Source organism: Anomaloglossus baeobatrachus, chromosome 9 (assembly GCF_048569485.1).
Source record: "Anomaloglossus baeobatrachus isolate aAnoBae1 chromosome 9, aAnoBae1.hap1, whole genome shotgun sequence".
Classification (NCBI taxonomy): domain Eukaryota; kingdom Metazoa; phylum Chordata; class Amphibia; order Anura; family Aromobatidae; genus Anomaloglossus; species Anomaloglossus baeobatrachus.
In genome coordinates, this window is record NC_134361.1 from 30523748 (window position 1) to 30550031 (window position 26284).

General features: G+C 44.6%; 1 protein-coding gene across 1 annotated transcript in view; it reads right to left on the bottom strand.

Annotated features, from left to right (window-relative positions):
* DLL3 (delta like canonical Notch ligand 3) overlaps positions 1-26284 on the bottom strand; it is a 96081-nt gene that overhangs the window by 39767 nt on the left and 30030 nt on the right. Inside the window, exon 4 of the mRNA XM_075324835.1 lies at positions 21149-21406. Within this exon, the coding sequence (XP_075180950.1) occupies positions 21149-21406 (258 nt within the window). The remainder of the gene's footprint in view (positions 1-21148; positions 21407-26284) is intronic.

Here is a 26284-nt window from a genome sequence, read left to right on the forward strand (position 1 = left end):
AGAATACTGTATATAAGAGCTCAGTGGTGGTGGCCGCAGCTTATAGGCCCCAAATCTGCTGACAGGTTCCCTTTTTAAAGGGAACTTGTCACATGAAAAATGAGGTTAATCTGCAGGTTAATAGCATTCTGAATCCTGCCCGGCAACTGCACATTAAACCCCACTGCCAAGAGGAAATTAACTTTCATCCTCCCGACAGCTTTGCCTATGCAGTCTTGGGGCGGCGTCGGCGCAGGTTCAGTCACCGCTCTGTGTATAGAGAGTAGCGGTTGTATCCGCACCCCCTGCACTTATTGATAGCTGCTCTGCATTAGAGCGAGCTGTCCGTCAGTGCGGGGGGCACGGTTACAGCTGCTGCTGTCTATCCACAGAGCGGTGACTGAACCCGCGTTGGCACCGCCTCCATGACTGAATGACTGAAACCGGAATGCTGCCGGGAGGCTTACAATTCATTTCCCCCCAGCAGCGGAGTTTAATCTGCAGGCACCAGACAGGTTCAGCATACTATTACCGTGCAGATTAACCCCATATCTGCAAGTTAATAGCATTTTTCCATGTGACCGCTTCCCTTTAAACCTGTAATCGTCTGATCACGTATGCTACACACTGTAATAAAATAGTAAAAATCACGATATCCTATGAATCTCAATCTTGGGACTTCATCAGGCCCCTGGCGCCCATGGCAGTCCATAGGCACCTCGTGATTCGATTGTGGGGCAGTTGGGTGCGTGGTACAGACCTTACTCTTTAAAGGCCTCTGTCAGCGATTGACAGCGGCTTTTAAAAGATTAACATCAGGGAAGGAGCGCGCCTGCGTCTCCAAGTTATGTGAGCTCAGTTCACACTTGCATCATACTTGGGGACCTGGTATAGATCAAACCAAAACATCCAACGTAGGGAAGAGGTTACCTAGTTATATGTATCTTAAAATAATTCCACTGACCAATACAACTCATTCCGAAAAAAAAAAATCAAGCCCTCATGACTACGTTGCAGGAAAAAATAATAGGCCCACCAGCAACATGGAGGGGCTACTGATCAACTGCATGCAAATATTATATTCACAAATGTACCTATCTAATGTATGTGTGTGTATATCCGCTAAAGGAATCCGCACCATCGCATTTAAAATCACAAAATCTTGCACAGACTCCTCATGTGACACAGGGAATGTCATAGACTATGTTTTGATGGGAAAATTTAATCCCGCGCTTTACAGATACTCTCCAAAAAACCTGCCTCCATTAAAGTCAATGGAGCTGCAAGCTATTAGGTTATTAATAGGAGCTGTGATTGGTTGCTATAGGAATAAAGGACGTTGTTCGTATAAGCAGCTTATGTGTGAGGTAATAAGATGTTGGTGGGGAGATGGATAGAGAGAGACAGACAGTCAAAGAGGCAGACAGGGAAAGAGACAGACAGAAAGAGACAAGGAAAGAGACAGGGAAAGAAACAGAGACAAGGAAAGAGACAGAAACAAGTAAAGAGATGGAGAAAGAGACAGACGGAGAAAGAGACAGAGACAGACGGGGAACGAGACAGACAGGGAACGAGACAGACGGGGAACGAGACAGACGGGGAACGAGACAGACAGATACAGAGAGACTGATACAGACAAACAGAGACACACATCAGAGACACACATCAGAGACACACATCAGAGACAGACATCAGAGACAGACATCAGAGACAGACATCAGAGACAGACATCAGAGACAGACATCAGAGACAGACATCAGAGACAGACATCAGAGACAGACATCAGAGACAGACATCAGAGACAGACATCAGAGACAGACAGACTGGGAGAGATGTAAAAAAACGAATGACCGCATCCTCCTGAGTGCAAATTCTTTTCTTTCTTTATTCCATCAGAGTGTAGTAAACATGCAACGTTTCGACATAAGTTTGTCTTTGTCAATGCTTGACAAAGACAAACTTATGTCAAAACGTTGCGTGTTTACTACACTCTGATGGAATAAAGAAAGAAAAGAATTTGCACTCAGGAGGATGCGGTCATTCGTTTTTTTTACATGGTATGTGGAATCAAGTGATCCCTTGATACTGGACGGGCGTCCTACCGCCGCCGAATTGTGTGCTACACAGGCAGCTATTGACTAGAGGTGCTGCAGTCTGCTGTGTTTCTAAGAGACTGGGAGAGAGACAGTTACTATCCCGGGCAACGCCGGGTACTACATCTAGTTCTTCTATATAATATACTGGGTCGTTTGGAAACTGAATGATGAGATGCTTCTTTTGTCTGTACAAAGTGAATCCAAGTGCATTGTGCAAACTACTGATCATGTTTGGAACGTGGGTAGGTGACGTACGATTGGGAAGGGCCCACCGGAGGATTCTCCTTCTCTCCGGTCGGCCAGTCCGAGCCCGGTCTTATCTAAAGGTCTGTGTACGCAGCTGGGTGCTGGGTTGCCATCCATCCAGAAATTTCAGGACAGTCCGTAAAATATGACACTTTTTTTGCCTTGTCCACCGTATTTATTATTGTGCAGTTCGTAATGAATGCAGTTAATGTCTTCATATCAGGATGACATGAATCACTTATAATGATTTATTATGGTTTTCCAATATGTCCCTAAAAAAATATTTGGTCTTTCTGTGATTTTTTTTTTTTTGAACAGTTGTCTGGAAAAAGTAAAAATTTAACTTTGCACCTGAAACCGACCGACGGCACTAAATGACTGACAATTGGTAAAAACCAGCACCAATCATAGGGTGGAGCCTGGCAGTGGCGGCGTCATCAGCCCCAGCACCGATTGGAGCAATCAGTGAGCAGACACATAGTCTGATCTCCCAGTAACCGCTCATCTCCGGGAGATTCTGGCTTGGAGACGTGAGGAGAGCCGTCACTGGGCCATTCTGCTGGGCCTTGCGCTACCACAAGCGTTTTTAGCCGGTGCCACCATTTCTTGGGCTGCTGCTAACTGAAGAGAGACGAGCTTTCTTTCTTGTTTCTCACCTGTTCCCTGCAATTTTCCAGTCCACCCCAATCCCTGTCTCCTCCATATCCCCCTTCCCGTCTCTTCCTAAGCCCCTTCCCCACCCCCCTCTTCTACCACCGAGTGCTGATCGGTACATGGTTTGGTGAGACAGATTTATACGCCCAACAATTTTTGGCCCAAAACCTCACTTCATCATTTTCTTACTTTTCGTACATTTTGAAGATTGCTGAGAAGAAACGGGGATTTCATCCGCCCCTCCACCACTCGGAACGTATTAATAATTTATGTCTTCTATTCTGTATGCTCAGGTCAACGCGTTTCAGGGGTCGCAGCCCCCTTCATCAGGACAACAAGCAAAGAACATAAACAAGCCACGGCTATGACACTTTGAGGCCATCCATTTTTTCGCATTACAACGGCAATGCACCATGTCCCCCCTGAGATGACCTCAAATTTTGACCAAATTTTGAAGATTCCGCGGGTCATTGATCACGTCAGCAAAAAATTTGCTGAGGTATAAATTCCCCAAAGGGACATCTGCGTGGATGAGGCCCTAATAAATTTCAAAGGGAGGCTTAAAAACATGCCCAGTAAGAGGGCCAGGTACGGATTTAAACAGTACAAGCTGTGCAAGAGAACCTCAGGGTACACCCACAGATTTAGGGTTTATGAAGGTAAGGACATCCGGCTAGAACCCCCTGAATGCCCCCTTCCTGGGTGCGAGAGGCAAATTTGTGTGGGATTTGGTGCACCCACTGCTGGATCAGGGTTATCGCCTGTACAGCAAAAATAGGAGAACAAGGAGTATAATATCCAAATATTTTTATCAGAATAAAAATTAGTTTAAATTTATTCAAGTAATGAGGACAATGTCCATAAAAATGACACAATTAAGACAAAAGGACAGTGAAAATGTATAATTCATAATGACGGCATAATATAGGCAATATGAGGGTAGAGGGTGGACAAAAATAAGTAATATACAGTATATCAATGGCAAAGTGCAAGTGCATATGCAAACTCCACATAAAAAGGGCGACAGCAAGAGTAGTATGAGCAGAATCAGGATAATGTTGGTCCCGTATACTTCATTGGGTGTTAATACAAAGACTCGACGCCCAACTCCATGCTGGAGATACAAAATCCGGGACTGCACAATAAGTAGTGATTTAGTAAGCCACCTCCCCCCACAATGAGAGACCCCAACGTACGTTTCGCTTTCTTACCAAATTGCTGTGTAAAATGATCAGCTTCTTCAGGGTATCCCCCTGAGGAAGCTTGTCATTTTACATGGTCCCTAGCACACTAATTGGGCAGCAGCTCAGAAAGGGGTAGATCTGAGCCCAATGTTGAGACAACATGCTGGTGGTCAAGTGCAAGGACATGAGGGACGTCCTCTTCTTGACCACAATACATGATGATGGAAGCATTCCCACCGCTCTACAAGGTGCCTTTACATAGGTCCACAAATCAGAATGTGTCCTGGCCTGGGGTACAGTAAGAACATGGGGGGAGATGATCTCTCTGATCAAGTCCTCCATCCCTACAGTGCCATGCGCAAAGCCAAGGTGTGCTACAAAAAGCTGACTGTGCACATAGTACGGAAGACACTGTATAACGCTTACGTGCTATCACGATGTGCTGGCCAGACCGGCATCTTCCTTCTGTTCCAGGCGTTAGCGATCAAGAGCCTAATATTTGAAAGTCAGGAAGGAGCGGGCACCATTAATTCTGGAACTGAAGGTGCCCGGAGAGTACTAGGGAACTATTTCCCCTGTGAGGTCCCCCAATTTAGAAGGAAAGGAAGGTTGCAAAAAAGATGCAAAGTGTTCTACAGAAGGGGGATAAGCAAGGACGACGTTTTTCAGTGTGACACCTGGCCTGTGTATAAAAGAACGTTTCAAAGTCTACCGCTCGTGCATGGACTACTACTACATTTCTTTCTGACTTAAGGCCCCGTTACACGCTTCAATTTATCTGAAGATATGTCGTCAGGGTCATGGTTTTCGTGACGCACTTCCGTCGTCGTTAGCGACGTCGTTGCGTGTGACACCTACGAGCGACTCCGAACGATCTTAAAACTAGCAAGAATCATTGATTGTTGACACGTCGTTCATTTTCAAAATATTGTTCATTTGGAACGCAGCAGACATATGGCTACGTCTGACACTCTGCCAACGATGAACAACATCGTTAGTGCGTCAGTCATCAGCGACGCGGGCATGTCGTTACGAGCAATGCTCCACGCCTCCTCCACTCTGATTGGTGTCACGCCAGGGTGTATGCTATGGACAATTATACGCCTCGGTCGTTGCCGGAATCGTTGGGAGGATTGCTGTGTGACGGTGTCCACAAGACCGCCTTGGTCAAACAATATATCGCTGAATGATGTAGCGTCGTTTGTGAGATGGGTACGTGTGACCGCTACAAAACAACCTATGTGCGATCTCGGCAAATCGTAGCAACGATCTGGGTGTGTCACATCGCTAGCGTTATCGTGGTGTGTAAAGCGGCCTTTACTCTGTTATTGGACAATTTTATGCACTTTACGAAACTTATATATGTTAACATAACTTACTCTACACAACTCCCATATGCCAACCTGATGCACTCTACAAAACCTACACATGCCACCACATACCAGGAAAACACTAAATCGAGTCCAGTGGGGTCACTAGGGGGAGGTTTCAAATGTTAAGGCACATCAGGGGCTCTCCAAATGTAACATGATGCCCGCTGATCATTTAATCAAAGTCTGTGTTCCAAAACGTCACTTCTTCCTTTCGGAGTTCGACAGTGTATCCAACCAGTAGTTACCCACCACGTATGGAGTATCAGTGCACTCATTTTATTATTATTATTATTATTATTATTATTATTATTATTATTAATAACAGTAGTTATCCACCACATACGGGGTATCAGTGCACTCATTTTATTATTATTATTATTATTATTATTATTAACAGTAGTTACCCACCACATATGGGGTGTCAGTGCATTAATTTTATTATTATTATTATTATTATTATTATTAATAACAGTGGTTACCCACCACATACGGGGTATCAGTGCACTCATTTTATTATTATTATTATTATTATTATTATTAATAACAGTAGTTAGCCACCACATACGGGGTATCAGTGCACTCATTTTATTATTATTATTAATTATTATTATTAACAGTAGTTACCCACCACATACGGGGTATCAGTGCACTCATTTTATTATTATTATTATTATTATTATTATTATTAACAGTAGTTACCCACCACATACGGGGTATCAGTGCACTCATTTTATTATTATTATTATTATTATTATTATTATTAATTATTATTATTATTATTAACAGTAGTTACCCACCACATATGGGGTATCAGTGCACTCATTTTATTATTATTATTATTATTATTATTATTATTATTATTATTATTAATAACAGTAGTTAGCCACCACATACGGGGTATCAGTGCACTCATTTTATTATTATTATTATTATTATTATTAATTATTATTATTAACAGTAGTTACCCACCACATACGGGGTATCAGTGCACTCAGGTGAAATTGCACAACTAATTTTGTGATCCACTTTCTCCTGCTATCCTTGTGAAAAAAAAATGTGGCTTAAGTTATTTATTTATTTATTTAAATTAACTTTTTTTTGTGGGAAAAATCAATTTTTTTCATTTTCGTGGCACATTTGGGGCTCTGCAAATGGGACATGGCATCAGCTAATGATTCCAGACAATTTTGTATTTCAAATGGCGCTCCTTCCCTTACAAACAATGCCGTGCACCCAAACACTAGTTTTCCACCACATATGGGGTAGCAGCGTACTCATGAGAAATTGCACAACAAATTGTATGGTGCGTTTTCTCCTGTTACCCTTGTGAAAATAAAAAATGTGGGGATAAAACAACATTTTTGTGGGAAAAAAGTAAAATTGTAATTTTTTTCCTTCCACATTGCTTTAGTTCCTGGCACTTCTTGGATGTGGTTTTGTGAAAAACTGATGTAGTTTTAGGTCAAATTTATGCCAAAATATAGAGAGCTTTGAAGGGTTCACAAACTTTAAAGCACCAGTCTATATGTTTATAGGAGTTGGGGATATTTCTTGGTCATCGTCATCCAAACCGATTCGATGAGGTTACAGTTGAGTCCCTGGGGATACTTGGACCATTCTTATAAAGTTGGCCATACACATTGCCTCATTCAGACATCCATTTAATATAATATATACAGTTGAAAGCCTTAGTTTCTATCCACTATCTAAAAAGACACATCTGCAGGTTTTTCCCTCCATTCTCTATAAAGACACATCTGTATGTTTTCTCTCCACTCTCTATACAGACACATTTGCAGGTTTTTCCCTCTGCTCTCTATACAGACACATCTGCAGGTTTTCTCTGTGCTCTCTATACAGACACATCTGCAGGTTTTTTCCTCTGCTCTCTATAAAGACAGGTCTGCAGGTTTTCTCTCCGCTCTCTATACAGACACATCTGCAGGTTTTTCTATCTGCTTTCTATAAAGAAACATCTGCAGGTTTTTCCTTTCGCTCTCTATAAAGACACATCTGCAAGTTTTTCCTCCACTCTCTATACAGACACATCTGCAGGTTTTTCCCTCCTTCTCTATACAGACACATCTGCAGGTTTTTCTCACTATCTGACATGTAATCAGAATAAACCTTTCCCGTTTTCGGTCAATTAGGAACCAAAATTATTTATATCTGCCAAATTCCAGAATAATGAGAGAGAGAATGTTTGGTGGCATTATTATTACTTTCTGCAAAGTCAAAAGTTTCCCTCCACGTCATTAGTATTTAGTGGTATTGCCCTTACACCGTGTGACTTGGGGAAAACGTTCTGGATATCGTTCCACAAGCTTCTCACAATAGTTTGTGGAATTTGGGCCCATTCCTCCTGACAGAACTGGTGAAGCTGAGCCATGTTTGGAGGTCGCCGCTCGCACTAAACTGCTCAGCTTTGCTCAAACATTGACTTTGTTCTCCTTCAGCCACTTTGTAACCAGTTTGGCAGTAGCTTCGGGTCATTGTCCATTTAGAAGTCCCATTTCCACCCAAGCTTTAAGTTCCTGGCTGATGTCTTGAGATGTTCTTCAGTATTGCTGCATAATCTTCTTTTCTCATGATGCCATCTATTTTGTGAAGTGCACCAGTCCCTCCTGCAGCAAAACAACCCCACAACATGATGCTGCAGCCCCCGTGTGTCACAGTTGGGATGGTGTTCTTAAGCTTCAAGGCTTCTCCCTTTTTCCTCCAAATGTAACGATGGTCATTATGGCCAAACAGTGCAATTTTAGTTTTGTCAGACCACAGGAGATGTCGCCAAAATGTAATGTGTTTGTTCCTGTGTGCATTTGCAAACCATAATCTGTCTTTTTTATGCTTCTTTTGGAGTAATGGCTTCTTCCTGGCACAGTGGCCTTTCTGCCCATGATGATGCAGTACTTGTTTCACTGTGGATAATGACACAATCTTACCAGCTTCCGCCAGCATCTTCACAAGGTCTTTTGCTTTTGTTCTTGGGTTGATCTGCACATGTCTGACCAAAGCACGTTCATGTCTGATACACAGATCCCGTCTCCTTCCTGAGCGATATGATGGCTGGACATTCCCATCTGTTTGTACTTGTGTATAATTGTTTTTACAGATGAATGAGGCACCTTCAAGTATCTGAAAATTGCACCCAAGGATGAACCAGACTTGTGCAAGTCCACAATTCTCTTCCTGAGATCTTGGCTCATTTCTTTTGACTTTCCCATGATGCTACACAAAGAAGCCGTGTGTTTCAGGTGTGCATTAAAATACATCCACAGGTATGTCTCCAATTAACTCAGATGTTGCCAATAAACCTATCAGAAGCTTCCAAAGACATGACATCATCATATGGGCTGTCCCACATTGTTTAAAGGCACAGTACTCTTAGTGTATGTAAACTTTTGACTTTGCAGAAAGCAATAAAAATGCATTAAATTACTCTCTCTAATTATAAATAATTTGGGTTTCTTATTGATCTAAAATGGGAAAGATTTATTCTGATTTCATGTCAGATAGAAAAACCTGCAGAAGTGTCTTTATCGATAGCGGGGGGGAAAACCTGCAGATGTGTCTTTATAGAGAGCGGAGGGAAAAACCTGCAGATGTGTCTGTATAGAGAGCGGAGAGAAAAACCTGCAGATGTGTCTGTATAGAGACCGGAGGGAAAAACCTGCAGATGTGCCTGTGTAGAGAGCAAAGGGAAAAACCTGCACATGTGTCTTTATAGAGAGCGGAGGGAAAACCTGCAGATGTGTCTTTATAGAGAGTTGAGGGAAAAACCTGCAGATGTATCTGTATAGAGCGGAGGGAAAAACCTGCAGATGTGTCTGTATAGAGAGCGGAGGGGAAAACCTGCACATGTGTCTTTATAGAGAGTAGAGGGAAAAACCTATAAATGTGTCTTTATAGAGAGCGGAGGGAAAAACCTGCAGATGTGTCTTTATAGAGAGTAGAGGGGAAAACCTGCAGATGTGTCTGTATAGAGCGGAGGGAAAAACCTGCAGATGTGTCTGTATAGAGAGCGGAGGGGAAAACCTGCAGATGTGTCTGTATAGAGAGCGGAGGGAAACTAAGGGTTTCAACTGTACATCTTAGCTATATGGACACCATTGGTTCAGCAGATGTCAGGAAGAAAAAGGATCTGTAATGTTGAATGCCCAACCTTTGTCCTATAGGCAGATAAGCCGCCCACCTGGCTGCAGGGTTATTTGAAACCTAAGGCCGGGGCTACACAGTAACGTGCTTCGCTACAGCAGTTCTCTGTAAAGTTGCGCAACAAAAAACTTTTTTTTTTGCAAATTACTGTTGAGTAACTATTTTAGATCTCGGATTTTGCAGTAAAAACAGCCAATTTTGCAGATAAGTCGCACGCAAGTCGCATGCCGGGTGCAACTAGAATTGAAGTAAATGTTGAGCGTGTCTTGTGCGACTTACAACCAGCAACAGAAATTCCAATGCATTTGGGAACATTTGCAACCGTTTCACAGGCGCACCATAGGACATCATTACGACCATTGTGTCCAATATTGCAGAGTGTCACTGCGATACCAGTATTGTGTGACACGTCACCGTGTAGCCGCAGCCTACTAGTCAATATATACCTATCTTATCTTAAAAACCATCCACTTTTGTAATATACATTAATTGGAAATTCCCTACGATTCCCTGTGTTCGTCAACTTTCCGTTCCAGGAGTTGTTTCCACTTGTGATGATATTCTGTTGGAGTCACCCAATATGCACTGGAAAGTCTAAACGGTGCGTCCTCAACGCACCAGTCACTTCCCATAGCTTTTTTTTTTTACCACCTTGAAGCAGGATGTTATCCGTGACTTTGTTTTCAGGGGCTGGTCCCTACTGAGCATGCACCGGTTATCGACTCTGAGGCATGCACAGTATGCGCTCCCTGTTCACCGCGCGCTCTCTATGTTAATGTGCGCTCCCACTTTGCCGTAGTCTGTGTCTTTTAATAGGCAGTGCTCTTCAGTGTTCAACCCAATCGTATCGTTCCTATTTTGAGGCAGCGAGGGAGCGCACTACCACTGCACATTGAGAGGGAAACACAACGTTGTGAGCAGGGAAAGCTCACACAAACGGTGCATGTTCAGAAAAGAGAGGTGAGGAGCCAGCGAGGAAGCCAAGTGCCAGTGCTAATTGAAAGGGAGAGCGCTTGGAGAACTGGGAGAACATACTGCGCATGCGTCAGAATTGACAAGCAGCGCCTGCGCAGAAAAGAGAGGTGAGGAGCCAGCGAGAGCATGCAATACCAGTGCAAACGGAAAGGGAGAGAGTGTGGAGAACTGGGAGAACATATTGTCCATGCTTCAGAATTGACAACCGGCGCATGCTCAGAAAAGAGAGATGAGGAGCCAGCGAGAGTGCGCAATACCAGTGCAAACTGGAAGGGAGAGAGTGTGGAGAGCTGGAAGAGCAGACTGTCCATGCATCAGAATTGACAACCGGCGCATGCTCAGAAAAGACAGGTGAGGAGCCAGCGAGAGCGCGCAATACCAGTGCAAACTGAAAAGGAGAGAGTGTGAAAAGCATGCGGAACATACTGTGCATGAGTCAGAATTAATAATCGGCGCATGCTCAGTATGCTCACTGTGCTCTCTTCATTTCAGTGTGCACTCCCTCTTCACCACAGTGGCTGTCATTTATTAAGCAGTGCTCTCCATCGTTCACCCCAGTCTTATTGCTCCTATTTTGAGCTAGCGAGGGAGCGCACTGTCACTGCACATTGAAAGGAAACAACGCTACGAGCATTGAAGGCATATACAACCGGCGCATGCTCAGAAAAGAGAGGTGAGATGGCAGCGCAATACCAGTGCAAACTGAACGGGAGAGAATCTGAAAATCAGGGAGAGCGTACTGGCATGCGTCAGAATTGACAACTGGTGCATGTTCAGAAAAGAGAGAGGAGAACCCAGCGAGGCAGCGCAACACCAGTGCAAACTAAAAGCGAGAGAGTGTGAGAGCTGGAAGAGCGGACTGTGCATGCGTCAGAGTTGACAACCGGCGCATGCTCAGTGAAACAGATACCAGCCCCTGAAACACATGTCACTAATGACATGCCTTTTCAGGTCGGTGAAAGTGGCTGTGGAACTGATCGCAACGTCAGGCCCCTGATGACTTCCAGTTTGAGTGGGCCAACAAAAGCAGCGGGAGCCACTTAATGACGTTTTATTTGAGACTCCCCCATGCATGACTCAATGTCATTGGAAGTGCAAAAAAATTCTGAAACATGAAGTTGTCGTAGAGGGGAACTTACAATTGATGTAAAATACCAAAGTGGTTAGTTTTTAAAGTTAGATAGTAACACATTGACGGTTACATTGCAGATTTTACTTTTGAGACCCCCATTCACTATATAGCAAAGTCGTCCGAAACTGCCGGATCAACCAACAGTCTAAAGTGTATGGGGGTCCCCGAACTGTCTCCCAAAAGATGATGTCAATGGAGAGAAGGGCCGCTAACAGAGCAAAAAGGAGTGTTCCTGTGTATACTAATGTTGGGGGAGAAAGCTGTCCAGTATGTGAAAAGCTACGTAAAACAATCATGGCCAAAAGTGTTGAAATTGTTCCAGAAAATGAAGTATTTCTTGCAGAAAATTATTGCATTTACACACTTTTATATATAATTGTTTATTTCTTTTCTGTGTATTAGAACAACACAAAAAATGGAAAAAGGAACATCAAGATCTCTGAATATGGACTTGTAACCTTGAGATTGTTGATATTTTTCAACAATCTTGGTTCTAAACTCTCAAGTCCTCGGACAGCTCTCTTCTTCTCTTTCTTTTCTCCATGCTTAGTGTGGCACACACAGACACACAATGCAAAGATTGAGTCAACTTCTCCCCTTTTTATCTGGTTTCAGGTGTGATTTTCATATTGCCCATGCCTGTTACTTGCGACAGGTGATTTTGAATGAGCATCACATGCTTGAAACAAAGTTGTTTACCCACAATTTTGGAAAGGTGCCAACAATTTTGTCCAGCCCACTTCTGCCTTTTTTTTTCTCAGTTTATTTTTTTTGTGTTGTTCCAATACACATAAAGGAAATACCATGTGTAGAAAAATACATATTGTATGTAATTGCAATAATTTTATGAGAGAAATGCTTTATTTTCTGGAACAATTTCAAGGGTGCCAATACTTTCGGTCACAGCTGCGTATGTGGAGGACTTAATTCAAATTTTGTATTAGCTGAACTGAACATGGATGTGTAAAGAGAGTTTGTGAGGAATAGATATTGAAAGAACACTTTTAGTCAGATTGTTTAATAAGTAGTTGAGGACCCCATACACATGAGACTCCTGACAGATGACGTCGGGGGGTTAAGGATACGTCATATCTGATTCTGGATAGCCGATCCTTTTGTTCTTTAAGAAACAAGGCGCCACCAGAGATGCCTAACAGCGGCTATCGGTAGAGTAGAGTCAACCAAGACGATCCTTTTGTTCTTTAAGAAACAAGGCGCCACCAGAGATGTCTAACAGCGGCTATCGGTAGAGTAGAGTCGGCCAAGACGATCCTTTTGTTCTTTAAGAAACAAGGCGCCACCAGAGATGTCTAAGGGCAGCTTTGCACACTACGACATCGCAAGTGCGATGTCGGTGGGGTCAAATCGAAAGTGACGCACATCCGGCGTCACTTGCGATGTCGTAGTGTGTAAATCCTAGATGATACGATGAACGAGCGCAAAAGCGTCGTTATCGTATCATCGTTGCAGGCTCCGACATTTCCATAATGCCGGTGCCGCGACAGGTACGATGTAGTTCCTCGCTCCTGCGGCAGCACACATCGCTGTGTGTAAAGCCGCAGGAGCGAGGAAAATCACCTTACCTGCCGTCGGCGGCTATGGAAGGAAGGAGGTGGGCGGGATGTTTACATCCTGCTCATCTCCGCCCCTCCGCCGCTATTGGCCGCCTGCCGTGTGACGTCGCTATGACGCCGCACGACCCGCCCCCTTAGGAAGGAGGCGGGTCGCCGGCCAGAGCGACGGTCGCAGGGCAGGTGAGTGCATGTGAAGCTGGCGTAGCGATAATTTTCGCTACACCAGCTATCACAAGATATCGTACCTGCGACTGGGGCGGGGACTGTCGCGTGCGACATCGCAGCATCGGCTTGCGATGTCGCAACGTGCAAAGCCCGCCTAACAGTGGCTATCGGTAGAGTACAGCCAACAAAGACGATCCTTTTGTTCTTTAAGAAACAAGGCGCCACCAGAGATGTCTAACAGCGGCTATCGGTAGACCGAGTGCTCCTGTATATGGGAGAGTCGGCCAAGATAGATTAATCTGTATGGGGGGGACTTTAGCTTCACCCCCGTCCTCCTGCTCTTCACATCAGCTGGCTTTAAGTCTTTATGGTCCTCTCCTTTAGTAGTCATCCTGATGCTTTCAATTAAAAATCACTGACCAACTCCAGATGTTCTCCATATTGTTGATGGTTATAGACCTGCTGTGAGGAGCCATTCTCTGCTGCGGTGGGTGGGTGGACGGACGAATGTCCTTCTGTTACTTCTATCCACCTCCTCTTTAGACTCATCAGTCCATAAAACCTCAGATGTCCATCTTTTCGAGCCTTAGTACCACCATTCTTCCTTTTTGCGCCTGGCTTCTCATTAGTGGCCTCTTGACAGCTACATTTGCTCGTAGACCCATTCCACGGAGAAAGAGACACCTGCAAACTTTTCAGAACCTAAAACAAGGTGATTTTTTTTTGCACGCTTGATCTCATTTTCTTTTATGTTTTTGGTTTTCTTTTTTTACATATGCTTTATTGCTTTTTTTATGTTTTCTATATAAATGCTTAAAAGTGACTAATCGTAATAAACCCCATTTGTATCACCCGTGGTTTGGAGAGCAAATATGCATTATTAGCATGTGTTAACAAGCATTTGCTTTTAATATGTGCGGCAGAAGCCCGAGCTCTCATCAGCCCCTCATTGTATCACATCGTCCCTCATCGGTCCCCCCTGCGCTATTAGGTTTTTCTCTATGGCTGCTGAGTGGCAGACAGATGAGATGTTGTAACTGCAGATATCAGCCCCATACACAAACAGCACCTGCCCAAGGGGGGATGGGGGGTGCTTAATGCACGCCGCCTGTCCCTATTGTGCACAGAACAATTGGGGAGTGGGGACCTACGAGGAGGGGGCTATTAATCTGTCTTCGCTACTCACAATGAAATCTGGTTAAAACCACATGTCCCCAACCCCCTACACACTCCCATTTACCTTGATGACCGTCTGGCAGGGTGCACGGCCCATAACCAGTCACCATATGCTGCTTTTAGGTCTTTGTGCTCAGACCAACTCCTCGTCTTTTATCCACCCTGTCTAATGTGTTTAGCTAAGAAGAATATCATCGTGGAAGGATTGGGAGAAGCCGGAGATGAGCAAAAGTTGCAGAAACTTGAGTTTTCTGGTCCTGGAGTATTAGGAGCACGCGGCAGGACTTCACGTCGATGCCTGTTTGCTTATTATTCAGGCCCGTAATAAGCGACGCAGATAATTGGGACTCATTTTGGAGAGAAAAGTCGGTGTGAAAAGACCAAGCGGGGTTTAAGCTCGGGGCAATTATCTGAAGACGTGATTTACATTCATAGAAATACTCCAGGATCTGCGATGCACAGCTGGTCGCGTGCACGGGCTTTTGTGCTCGCATCCTATAGGTTTATTTAAGATCGTTTAGGTGATAAACCTTAGATATACGAGGAAGGGAAGGCGAATTTATATTGCGATACGCGTTTGTGGTCCTGTATAATACATATTCGATGAATGCCTTTTGATCACCATGAATGCCTTTTGATCTCCTTAAGTTTTCTAGGGTCAAGCCAAAAATGCATGAGTATAAAGGCCACTTTACACACGGCAACATCGCTAGCAATCGCACCCGCCCCCGTCGTTTGTGCGTCACGGGCAAATCGCTGCCCGTGGCGCACAACATCACTATTACTCGTCACAGTATACTTAACTTCCTAGTGACATCGCTCTGGCCGATGGTTCGTGCGGCGTCACAGCCATGTCACACGGCAGCCGTCCAATAGAAGCGGAGGGGCGGAGAGCAGGTGAAAGAAAGTTACGCCCACCTCGTTGCCGGAGGACGCAGGTACGATGTTCCTCGTTCCCAGGGTATCACACATAGCGATGTATGCTGCCTCAGGAACGACGAACAGCCTACGTCCTGCAACAGCAACGATATTTGGGATTAGAACGACGCGTCAACGATTAGGTGAGTAATTTTGATCGTTAGCGGTCGTTCGTGCATTTCACACGCAACGACGTCGCTAACGAGGCCGGATGTGCGTCACGAATTCCGTGACCCCAACGACATCTCATTAGCGATGTCGTTGCGTGTAAAGCGGCCTTAAGGCCTCTTTCACGCATCAATTTTTTGCCGTCAGTCACAATCCATCGAATGTTGAAAAAAAACGGATTCGGCGAATGATGCCGCTGGATCCGGTTTTTTTCTCATCGACTTGTATTAGCGACGGATGGCCTCACGTTTCATCCGTTGTTCAACGGGTCTGTCGAAAATTGTCCATTCTACCAAACAATGGATCCGATTTTTCGACGTAGACAAAAAAACGTTACCTTGTCCGTTGTGCCCGACGGAGACAACGGACAAGGTAATTTTTTTTGTCTTTGTCGAAAAATCGGATCCATCGCCGTCTGTTATTTGGTAGAATGGAAGCCTATGGGCACAGGATCTGTCGTCATCCGGTGACGGATTCCGTTTTTTTTTTAACTGAGCATGCTCCATCTTATTATTTAGTAATCAAATTAGCCAGCCAGTCGGAACTGTTTAAAAATGGATCCGTCGCATTCTATAGGATTATTTAGGATCGTTTAGGTGATAAACTTTAGATATACGAGGAAGGGAAGGCGAATTAATATTGTGATACGGTTTGTGGTCATGTACAATACATACATATTCAATGAATGCCTTTTGATCTCCAAAAGTTTTGTACGGTCACACCAAAAATGCATGAATGTAAGGACGGTGCTTCACTGCTACTTTTTATAGCTCCGAATTATTGATTTTTAACTATTTAGATACAGCTGCAGTCCAAAGCAATACATAGAGTTGTATACAGCGGACACTTAATAGTTCATATTAATCAGTAACGCTGTAAAAAGTCGCAACGTAGGGGGGATGGAAGAATAATTCTGAAGTGTCTGGCTAGATTACACATCCGTAAAATCTTCCAAACTCCTCATAGTATTGTGGAGTAGTTTTAGGCAGGTTTGGAAAAAATTGTGCAAAGTAAGAATTGTTATTAAAAAATAGAAGCGTTAATAGTTTTATTTTTTATCAATTAACAACATGCAAAGTGAAAAATAAACATAAAAAAAAAAATATTTTTTGTTGTGACTGCCCTTTGCCTTCAAAACGACATCAATACTTTTAGTTTCACCTGCACAAATTCCGGGATTTTGTAGGATTATAGTCAGGTGTATGAGTAACCACAGGTGATAATGATTTCCATATGAAGGCTAAAAGGGAACCGGTCACGAGATTTGGGGCCTATAAGTCGCGGCCACCACCAGTGGGTCCTTATATACAGCATTCTAACATGCTGTATATAAGAGCCCAGGCCGCTGTGTAGAATGTAAAAATCACTTTATAATACTTACCTAGAAGGTCGCTCCAGTGCACAACAGTTGGATGGGTGGCGCCGTTCTCCAGGACCAGCACCTCCTCTTTCGGCCATCTTGCTCTTCCTTCTTCTGAAGCCTGTGTGCATGACGCGTCTACGTCATACACATTCGCCGGTCCCGCGCAGGCGCACTACAATACTTTGATCTGCCCTGAGCAGGGCAGATCAAAGTGTGCCTGCGCAGGAACTCCGTGCCAGCGAGTGTGTATGACGTAGTATGTGTCACGAACGCCGGATTCAGAAGAAGGAAGAGAAGATGGCCGAAAGAGGAGGCGCTGGTCTCGCAGAACAGAGCCCTTCATCTGACCGTTGTGCACCGGCGCGACCTTCTAGGTGAGTATTATAAAGTGTTTTTTATGTTCTAAAGTGCGGCCTGCGCTCTTATATACAGTATGTTAGAATTCAGTATATAAGAGCCCAGTGATGGTGGCTGCAGCTTATAGGCCCCAAAACTGGTGACAGGTTCCCTTTAAAACAGTCATTAAAGGGGTTGTCCACTACTAGGACAACCCTTTTTGATTCTACATGTTTTCCCCAGGTAAAATAATAAAGACTATACTCTCCTCTGCGGCCGACACCCTTCCAGCAGTGTCCGAGACCGCTGTGCCAGGGCTCACGTGGGGTTGGGACATCATGTGAGCCCCACGTCCAATCAGCATTGTCTTCCTTCACCCCACCTTCGGACCAAACAACAGGAAGTGAGTGCATTCACTGCACTCACTTCCTGTTGATTAACTTGTTTGGTCCGAAGGTGGGGAGAAGGAAGACGATGCTGATTGGATGTAGGGCTCAAGTGATGGCACAACCCCACGTGAACCCCAGCACCGCAATCCTGGACACCGCAGGAAGGGCGCCAGTACAGGAGATGAGTATAGCCTTTATTATTTTACCTGTGAAAAACATGTGGAATCAAAAGGGATTGTCCTAGTCGAGGACAACCCCTTTTAACTGAAACAAAAACATCTGTGTAAGAGGCTTAAGACTTTGTGAGGGACTGACAAACTCAGCTACAAAGGTGAGGATGTGGAAGACAGGTTCATGGCACAGTCAACACATTGAGCACAGCAATAAGACACAAGGTAGTTATACTGCATCAGCAAGGTGTCTCCCAAGTATAGATTTCAAAACAGCCTATGGTTTCAGGATGTGCTGTTCAAGTTCTTTTACGGAACAATAGTCAATGGTGAGTATTGTAGACGACATGGTTGGCCAAGGAAACAGTGCAGTAGACAAAAGACACATTTTGCTTAATCTCTTTCTACATCGGAAGATGTCCAGCAGTGACATCAGGTCAGAATAGGCAGCAACCAGTGGGACCAAAATACACCCATCTACTGTTCTGGGAAGTCTGGCCAGAAGTGGTCTTCATGGAAGAATTGTTGCCAAAAGCCACACCTTCAATATGGAAACTAGGCCAAGTGACTCAACTATGCCCAAAAGATAGGAAATATGGTGCAGTAAAATTGCAGCAGGTGCTTTGGACTGATGAGTCAAAATGTGAAATATTTTGACTGTAACAAAAGGCAATTTGCTCAATAAAGGGCTGAAGAGCAGCACAATGATTTCTGCAGGCAACATTGAAGCAGGTGGAGGTTCCTAGAAGTTTGGGGCAAATGGTGTTTGGGATTTGGACAGGACTAATATTGTCCTCAAAGCTCAGAAATACAGGCTGATGCTTATCTGTCATATAATACCACAAGGGAGGCTCCAAATGTATTCTGCAGCTGGACAACAACCTTAAGTCGCCACAACTTACAGGGAGCCTCCACCATGCTTCACTGTTCCTGAAGACACTCATTGTGCCACTCTACAGCCCTTCAGTGAATAACCTGCCTTCAGTTATAGCAAAATATTTCACATTTTGACTCTTCAGTCCAGAGCACCTGATGACATTTTTTTTTTCTGTGTTTTCTGTATCTGAAAAGCTTGTTCTTGTTTCTACAGTGAAGCTATGACTTTTTTGGCCACAATTCTTCCTTGAAGACCACTTGTGGCCAGGTGTCTGAGCATTGTTTAGGTGTGTTTTGGTCCTATGGGTGGCTGCCAGTTCTGAGCTGATGGCACTGCTGGACATCTGATTTCGTAGCAAAGTATGCAAATAATGCTCTAGAATCACTGTGTTGAGAAACACGTGATGGTGTCTCCGCAGTGGATATGTTGATCTCCCTAAGGTCAACAATGCTTGCTTTCGTAGCAAAGTAAGTATGATGTGTCTTTCATCTGCTGCCCTGTTTTCTTCTCCGACCAGTGTCTACAGTCTTCATTGTTGCCCATTTCTTGCTGCTTCTTCAAAAGAACTTTAAGATCACATCTTGAAACCCAAGTCTGTTCTGAAATATTTTCTTGGGAGACACCTCGCCGATGCAGTATAACTACCTTGTGTCTCAGGCTTATTATGGGCTATGACTTATGGCATGAAACAGTCTTCCACATCCTCACCTTGTTGTTCAAGTGTACCTGGGAGAAATAATGCTGCTATGAAGACAAAGGGCGACCACACTAAATATTGATGTGGTTATATTTCTCTTTTGTTCTTTTTTTGTTCATTGTTAAAAAAAAAAAAACAAAAAAAAAACTAAACTATTAACACTTCTATGCTTACAAACATTCATATATATATATTGACATTTTATCCACGGCTGCCTAGAACGTTTGCACAGTACTATGTATGTGTGTGTATATATATATATTATAAAAAATAAAAAAATTCAATAAAAAAATAATAAATAAAAAAAATAAAAATATATACTGTATATATATATATATATATATATATATATATATATAAAATATATATTTTTTAATTTTAATTTTTTTCTATTTATTTTTTTTCTTTGTATATCATAACTCAATTTAAAAAAAAAAAGCTGTTTACATTTATTCGTGCGGAAGCCAATAGGTCTGATCCCTCTGCCGACACTCTTGAAGGGTTAAGGCTACTTTCACACATCCGGTTTGAGCCCTGCGGCTCAATCCGGCTGTGAAAACTATGCAACGGATGCGGCGAAAACACCGCATCCGTTGCATAAGTTTTTACATGCGGCCCGCCCGGTTTTTTCCGGTTGCGGCATGCTACTGAGCATGCGCAGTGGAAAAAACCGTATACGCCGACCGGATGCGGTTTTTTCCGCATCGCGCCGCATCCGGCCTCCATAGGTATGCATTGAAAAATGCGCCGCAGCGGCCGGATGCGGCGCGATGCGGTGTTTTTTGCCGGAGCAAAAAACGTTGCAGGGGACGTTCGATCCGGCCGCCGCATCGGCTAAATCTGCCGCATGCGGCCAAAACCGGACCGAACGCAAGCCCCTGCGGCACAATACGGCACTAATGTAAGTCTATGCAAAAAAAAACCGCCACCGGCGTTACAAAAGCCGGTGGCGGTTTTTCTGCAAAACGCCGTATTGTGCCGCAGAGCAAAAATCCGGATGTGTGAAAGCACCCTTAGCATGCACTTAAGACGGGGAAAATTAGCAAAAAAACAACTGTGGATAGCATGCCAAGTAAGTTGGCTATTTCCCTGAGCGCTATATGGCACTGTTATTTGTACATTATATTGGTAGTATGAAGGTATTATTATTTGCACACTGTTTGGCGGTATTATAAGGAATCAGATCAACAGTTAGCCTAAAGCACCTGCTCCTCGATTGAGCTTATATAGATGCTATTTCTCCAGCGTCAACCATACACAGGAGCGCTCAGCTCTGTGTTATTCAGGAGAAAGTCGCTGCCAGAATCCTGTGGCAGCAGCTTTTTTTTTGGAGTGCAAAAGGCTCTAAAATTGGAAATCAAACCAGCCTATGCTTATCCGCCCCCCCCCGCCCCCCGCTTGATGGGGTGAGCTAACTTTAGTCTAATCTATACGGGGGCTTTAGACTCTTATATGTTCCCTTTTTCTTTTAAGCAGATACTATAAAAAGAAAAGGGCACAAAGATATTCCGAGATACTCACGCTCCGCGCAGTATTCTCCCTTCCAGCCAATCAGACATAAGCGCTTTCCCTCCTGGTCACAGACGTAATGGCCGAAGGTGTCGTCCCGCGGCCGGCAGTAGTCGGAGCAGCTGTCCCCGTAGTAATGCTCGTCACAGGTGACGTGATAGGAGTAACGTAATTCACTCTGCTGCCCGAGGTGTATGTCCTGGGACCAGTCTTCCCCCACAGAGAGGCGTCTGCGGGTGGCCAGGCGGCTCAGGAGGTTGCTGGGGTTCTCTGCAAGGAAAGGAAAAGGCAAATGTCAAGTGCAATGTAATTATATTATCAGCCCCAACATTCTAAAGTATGAATTTGTAATAGTTACACTCCTACATTGCTATAAAACGTATAATACAGATATGTCATCAACATTTTTTATATTTTGCTCAATTAAAAATAAATAATAATATTTAAACAAAACATTAAAACATTAATACTTTACATTTTTTCAGCTTTTGAATTTTTTTTTTTTTTTTGAACGACACCTTCCCTTTAAATAACGAAAAAATAAATGGAACTTGTTCTTTAATTATAATGTAATGGCTCCAAACATCACTTAATATATAGTAATATATCTCATCAACGTCTTCAAGAGTCATTTTTATTTCATAAATCAACATTAAATAAGCAACTCTGTAATAAATCTTCTTTCTCCTCCTGGACTGATCTTTCATTCTAGGTTCATGGGTAAAATCTGAATTGGGGGAATCTGCATTTATATACTGAGAAAGAAGATGACAGTTGGTGCTTAAAAAGTTCTATGGAGATGGAAGATGAGAGTTGGTGCTCATAATGTTCTATGAAGATGGAAGATGACAGTTGGTGCTCATAAAGTTTTATTTAGGGGGAAGATGAAAGTTGGTGCTCATAAAGTTCTATGGAGGGGGGGAGATGACAGTTGGTGCTCATAAGGTTCTATTTAGTGGGAAGATGACAGTTGGTTCTCATAATGTTCTATTTAGGGGGAAGATGACAGTTGGTGCTCATAATCTTCTATTTGGGGGGAAGATGACAGTTGGTGCTCATAAGGTTCTATGGAGGTGGAAGATGGCAGTTGGTGCTCATAATGTTCTATTTAGGGGGAAGATGACAGTTGCTGCTCATAAGGTTCTATGGAGGTGGAAGATGGCAGTTGGTGCTCATAAAGTTCTATTTAGGGGGAAGATGACAGTTGGTCCTCATAATCTTCTATTTGGGGGGAAGATGACAGTTGGTGCTCATAAGGTTCTATGGAGGTGGAAGATGGCAGTTGGTGCTCATAAAGTTCTATTTAGGGGGAAGATGACAGTTGGTTCTCATAAGCTTCTCTGGAGGTGGACGTTGACAGTTGGTGCTCAAAGTTCTGTGGAGGTGGAAGATGGCAGTTGGTGCTCATAAGGTTCTATGGAGGTGGTAGATAACAGTTTGTGCTCATAATGTTCTATTTAGGGGGAAGATGACAGTTGGTCCTCATAATCTTCTATTTGGGGGGAAGATGACAGTAGGTTCTCATAAAGTTCTATGGAGGGGGAAGATGACAGTTGGTACTCATAAAGTTCCAGGGGGAAGATGACAGTACCTTCTCATAATGTTCTATGGAGGAGGAAGAAGACAGTTGGTGCTCATAAAGTTCTATTTAGGAGGAAGATGACCGTAGGTTCTCATAAAGTTCTATGGAGGGGGAAGATGACAGTTGGTACTTAAGAAATTCTATGGAGGAGAAATGACAGTTGATGCTCATAAATTGCTTTGGACGGGGAAGATGACAGTTGGTGCTTTATAATGTTCTATTTAGGGGAAAGATGACAATTGGTGCTCATAAAGTTCTATCTATGCAGGGAGAGGAGCTGGAGACTGACACAGACATTGCTCTGCGTTCCATAGAACCCTATGAACACTAACTGTCCTCTCCTATCTCTACTAAACTAAACTAGATTCCCTAGTACTGGGGAAATCTGTATTCATTGTAACTGTAAATTGAGAATTTTAGTGAAAGCTCAGTCCAGGAGGAGAAAGAAGCAGATTTCACCAATGAGATATATGGAAAAGTTTCTTATTTTCACGTGTACTATTGATCTATAAAAATTAAACGACCGTTAATGTTCAACTAGTGCAAAATCAGTGCATTTACCCCTTGTGACCAGACACGATTTTTTCGTATATGCAGCTTAAAAAACTGTAAATATGTTCTTATTAGAATATTCAAATAGTTTTTGCATTTTTTTTGTGTTACCATGGGGATAGGTTTTATGTTATTCTCATATTTTCTTCTTCTTTTTTCCTGCAATATCAGAGGGAAAATAAGGAATGTGTTTTTTAATTTTTATTTTTTTTTTAAATCACAAAAAACGCAATTCTGGAGCGTCAATTTTTATTTTGTCATTTTGTCGTCTACAGAGTGGATAAGTAATTTTATATTTTAATGGATCAGTCTTTTACTGATGCTGCAATATTAAATGTTTTTTTTATATATAATAAGAATTATTATTATTGTTATTATTTTATGAATATTTTAATGGGGGGAATTATAGTTTATATGTTTATTTTTATTTTTTTTTTGCTTTATTATTTTTTTTTAATTCCTTTGGAGTACTTGAATCTTTTCTTTTCTATATACTGAAATACCACATTGCAGTGTAAAGCAAAATCATAGTTCAGGGGGCTTCAGAAGACCACCGGCTGCCATAATAATCCATGGGTTCCCTGCAATTGAGTAGTATTACGCCAATTGGAGCCGGCTGTAGCGTGCAGTGACAATGATGTCATATAATTGTCACTGTCAAATATTGACAGTGGCATTTAAATTGGTTAAATCGCAGTGAGGGGCGAACACTCCAGTCACTGCAGTTACAAGAAGATGACAGCTATGGAACACAACTGGCAGCTGCCTGGTGTTGGTGCATGTTCAGCTCCAATATCTGCCAGGTATAGTGCAGGCTCAGCTCTGGCATCTGCCTGGTGTTGGTGCATGTTCAGCTCCGGCATCTGCCAGGTATGGTGCAGGCTCAGCTCCGGCATCTGCCTCGTGTTGGTGCATGTTCAGCTCCGGCATCTGCCAGGTATGGTGCAGGCTCAGCTCTGGCATCTGCCAGGTATGGTGCAGGCTCAGCTCTGGCATCTGCCTCGTGTTGGTGCATGTTCAGCTCAAGCATCTGCCAGGTATGGTGCAGGCTCAGCTCTGGCATCTGCCAGGTATGGTGCAGGCTCAGCTCTGGCATCTGCCTGGTGTTGGTGCATGTTCAGCTCCGGCATCTGCCAGGTATGGTGCAGGCTCAGCTCCGGCATCTGCCAGGTATGGTGCAGGCTCAGCTCTGGCATCTGCCAGGTATGGTGCAGGCTCAGCTCCGGCATCTGCCAGGTATGGTGCAGGCTCAGCTCCGGCATCTGCCATGTATGGTGCAGTCTCAGCTCTGGCATCTGCCAGGTATGGTGCGGGCTCAGCTCCGATATCTGCCAGGTATGGTGCGGGCTCAGCTCCGATATCTGCCAGGTATGGTGCAGGCTCAGCTCTGGCATCGGCCAGGTATGGTGCAGTCTCAGCTCTGGCATCTGCCAGGTATGGTGCAGGCTTAGCTCCGGCATCTGCCATGTATGGTGCAGTCTCAGCTCCGGCATCTGCCAGGTATGGTGCAGGCTCAGCTCTGGCATCGGCCAGGTATGGTGCAGGCTCAGCTCTGGCATCTGCCTGGTGTTGGTGCATGTTCAGCTCCAATATCTGCCAGGTATAGTGCAGGCTCAGCTCTGGCATCTGCCTGGTGTTGGTGCATGTTCAGCTCCGGCATCTGCCAGGTATGGTGCAGGCTCAGCTCCGGCATCTGCCTCGTGTTGGTGCATGTTCAGCTCCGGCATCTGCCAGGTATGGTGCAGGCTCAGCTCTGGCATCTGCCAGGTATGGTGCAGGCTCAGCTCTGGCATCTGCCTCGTGTTGGTGCATGTTCAGCTCAAGCATCTGCCAGGTATGGTGCAGGCTCAGCTCTGGCATCTGCCAGGTATGGTGCAGGCTCAGCTCTGGCATCTGCCTGGTGTTGGTGCATGTTCAGCTCCGGCATCTGCCAGGTATGGTGCAGGCTCAGCTCCGGCATCTGCCAGGTATGGTGCAGGCTCAGCTCTGGCATCTGCCAGGTATGGTGCAGGCTCAGCTCCGGCATCTGCCAGGTATGGTGCAGGCTCAGCTCCGGCATCTGCCATGTATGGTGCAGTCTCAGCTCTGGCATCTGCCAGGTATGGTGCGGGCTCAGCTCCGATATCTGCCAGGTATGGTGCGGGCTCAGCTCCGATATCTGCCAGGTATGGTGCAGGCTCAGCTCTGGCATCGGCCAGGTATGGTGCAGTCTCAGCTCTGGCATCTGCCAGGTATGGTGCAGGCTTAGCTCCGGCATCTGCCATGTATGGTGCAGTCTCAGCTCCGGCATCTGCCAGGTATGGTGCAGGCTCAGCTCTGGCATCGGCCAGGTATGGTGCAGGCTCAGCTCTGGCATCTGCCATGTATGGTGCAGGCTCAGCTCCGATATCTGCCAGGTATGGTGCAGGCTTAGCTCCGGCATCTGCCATGTATGGTGCAGTCTCAGCTCTGGCATCTGCCAGGTATGGTGCAGGCTCAGCTCTGGCATCGGCCAGGTATGGTGCAGGCTCAGCTCTGGCATCTGCCATGTATGGTGCAGGCTCAGCTCCGGCATCTGCCAGGTATGGTGCAGGCTCAGCTCTGGCATCTGCCTCGTGTTGGTGCATGTTCAGCTCCGGCATCTGCCAGGTATGGTGCAGGCTCAGCTCTGGCATCTGCCAGGTATGGTGCAGGCTCACCTCTGGCATCTGCCAGGTATGGTGCAGGCTCAGCTCTGGCATCTGCCAGGTATGGTGCAGGCTCAGCTTCGGCATCTGCCAGGTATGGTGCAGGCTCAGCTCCGATATCTGCCAGGTATAGTGCAGGCTCAGCTCTGGCATCTGCCAGGTATGGTGCAGTCTCAGCTCTGGCATCTGCCAGGTATGGTGCAGGCTCAGCTCCGGCATCTGCCAGGTATGGTGCAGGCTCAGCTCTGGCATCTGCCAGGTATGGTGCAGGCTCAGCTCTGGCATCTGCCTGGTGTTGGTGCAGGCTCAGCTCCGATATCTGCCAGGTATGGTGCAGGCTCAGCTCTG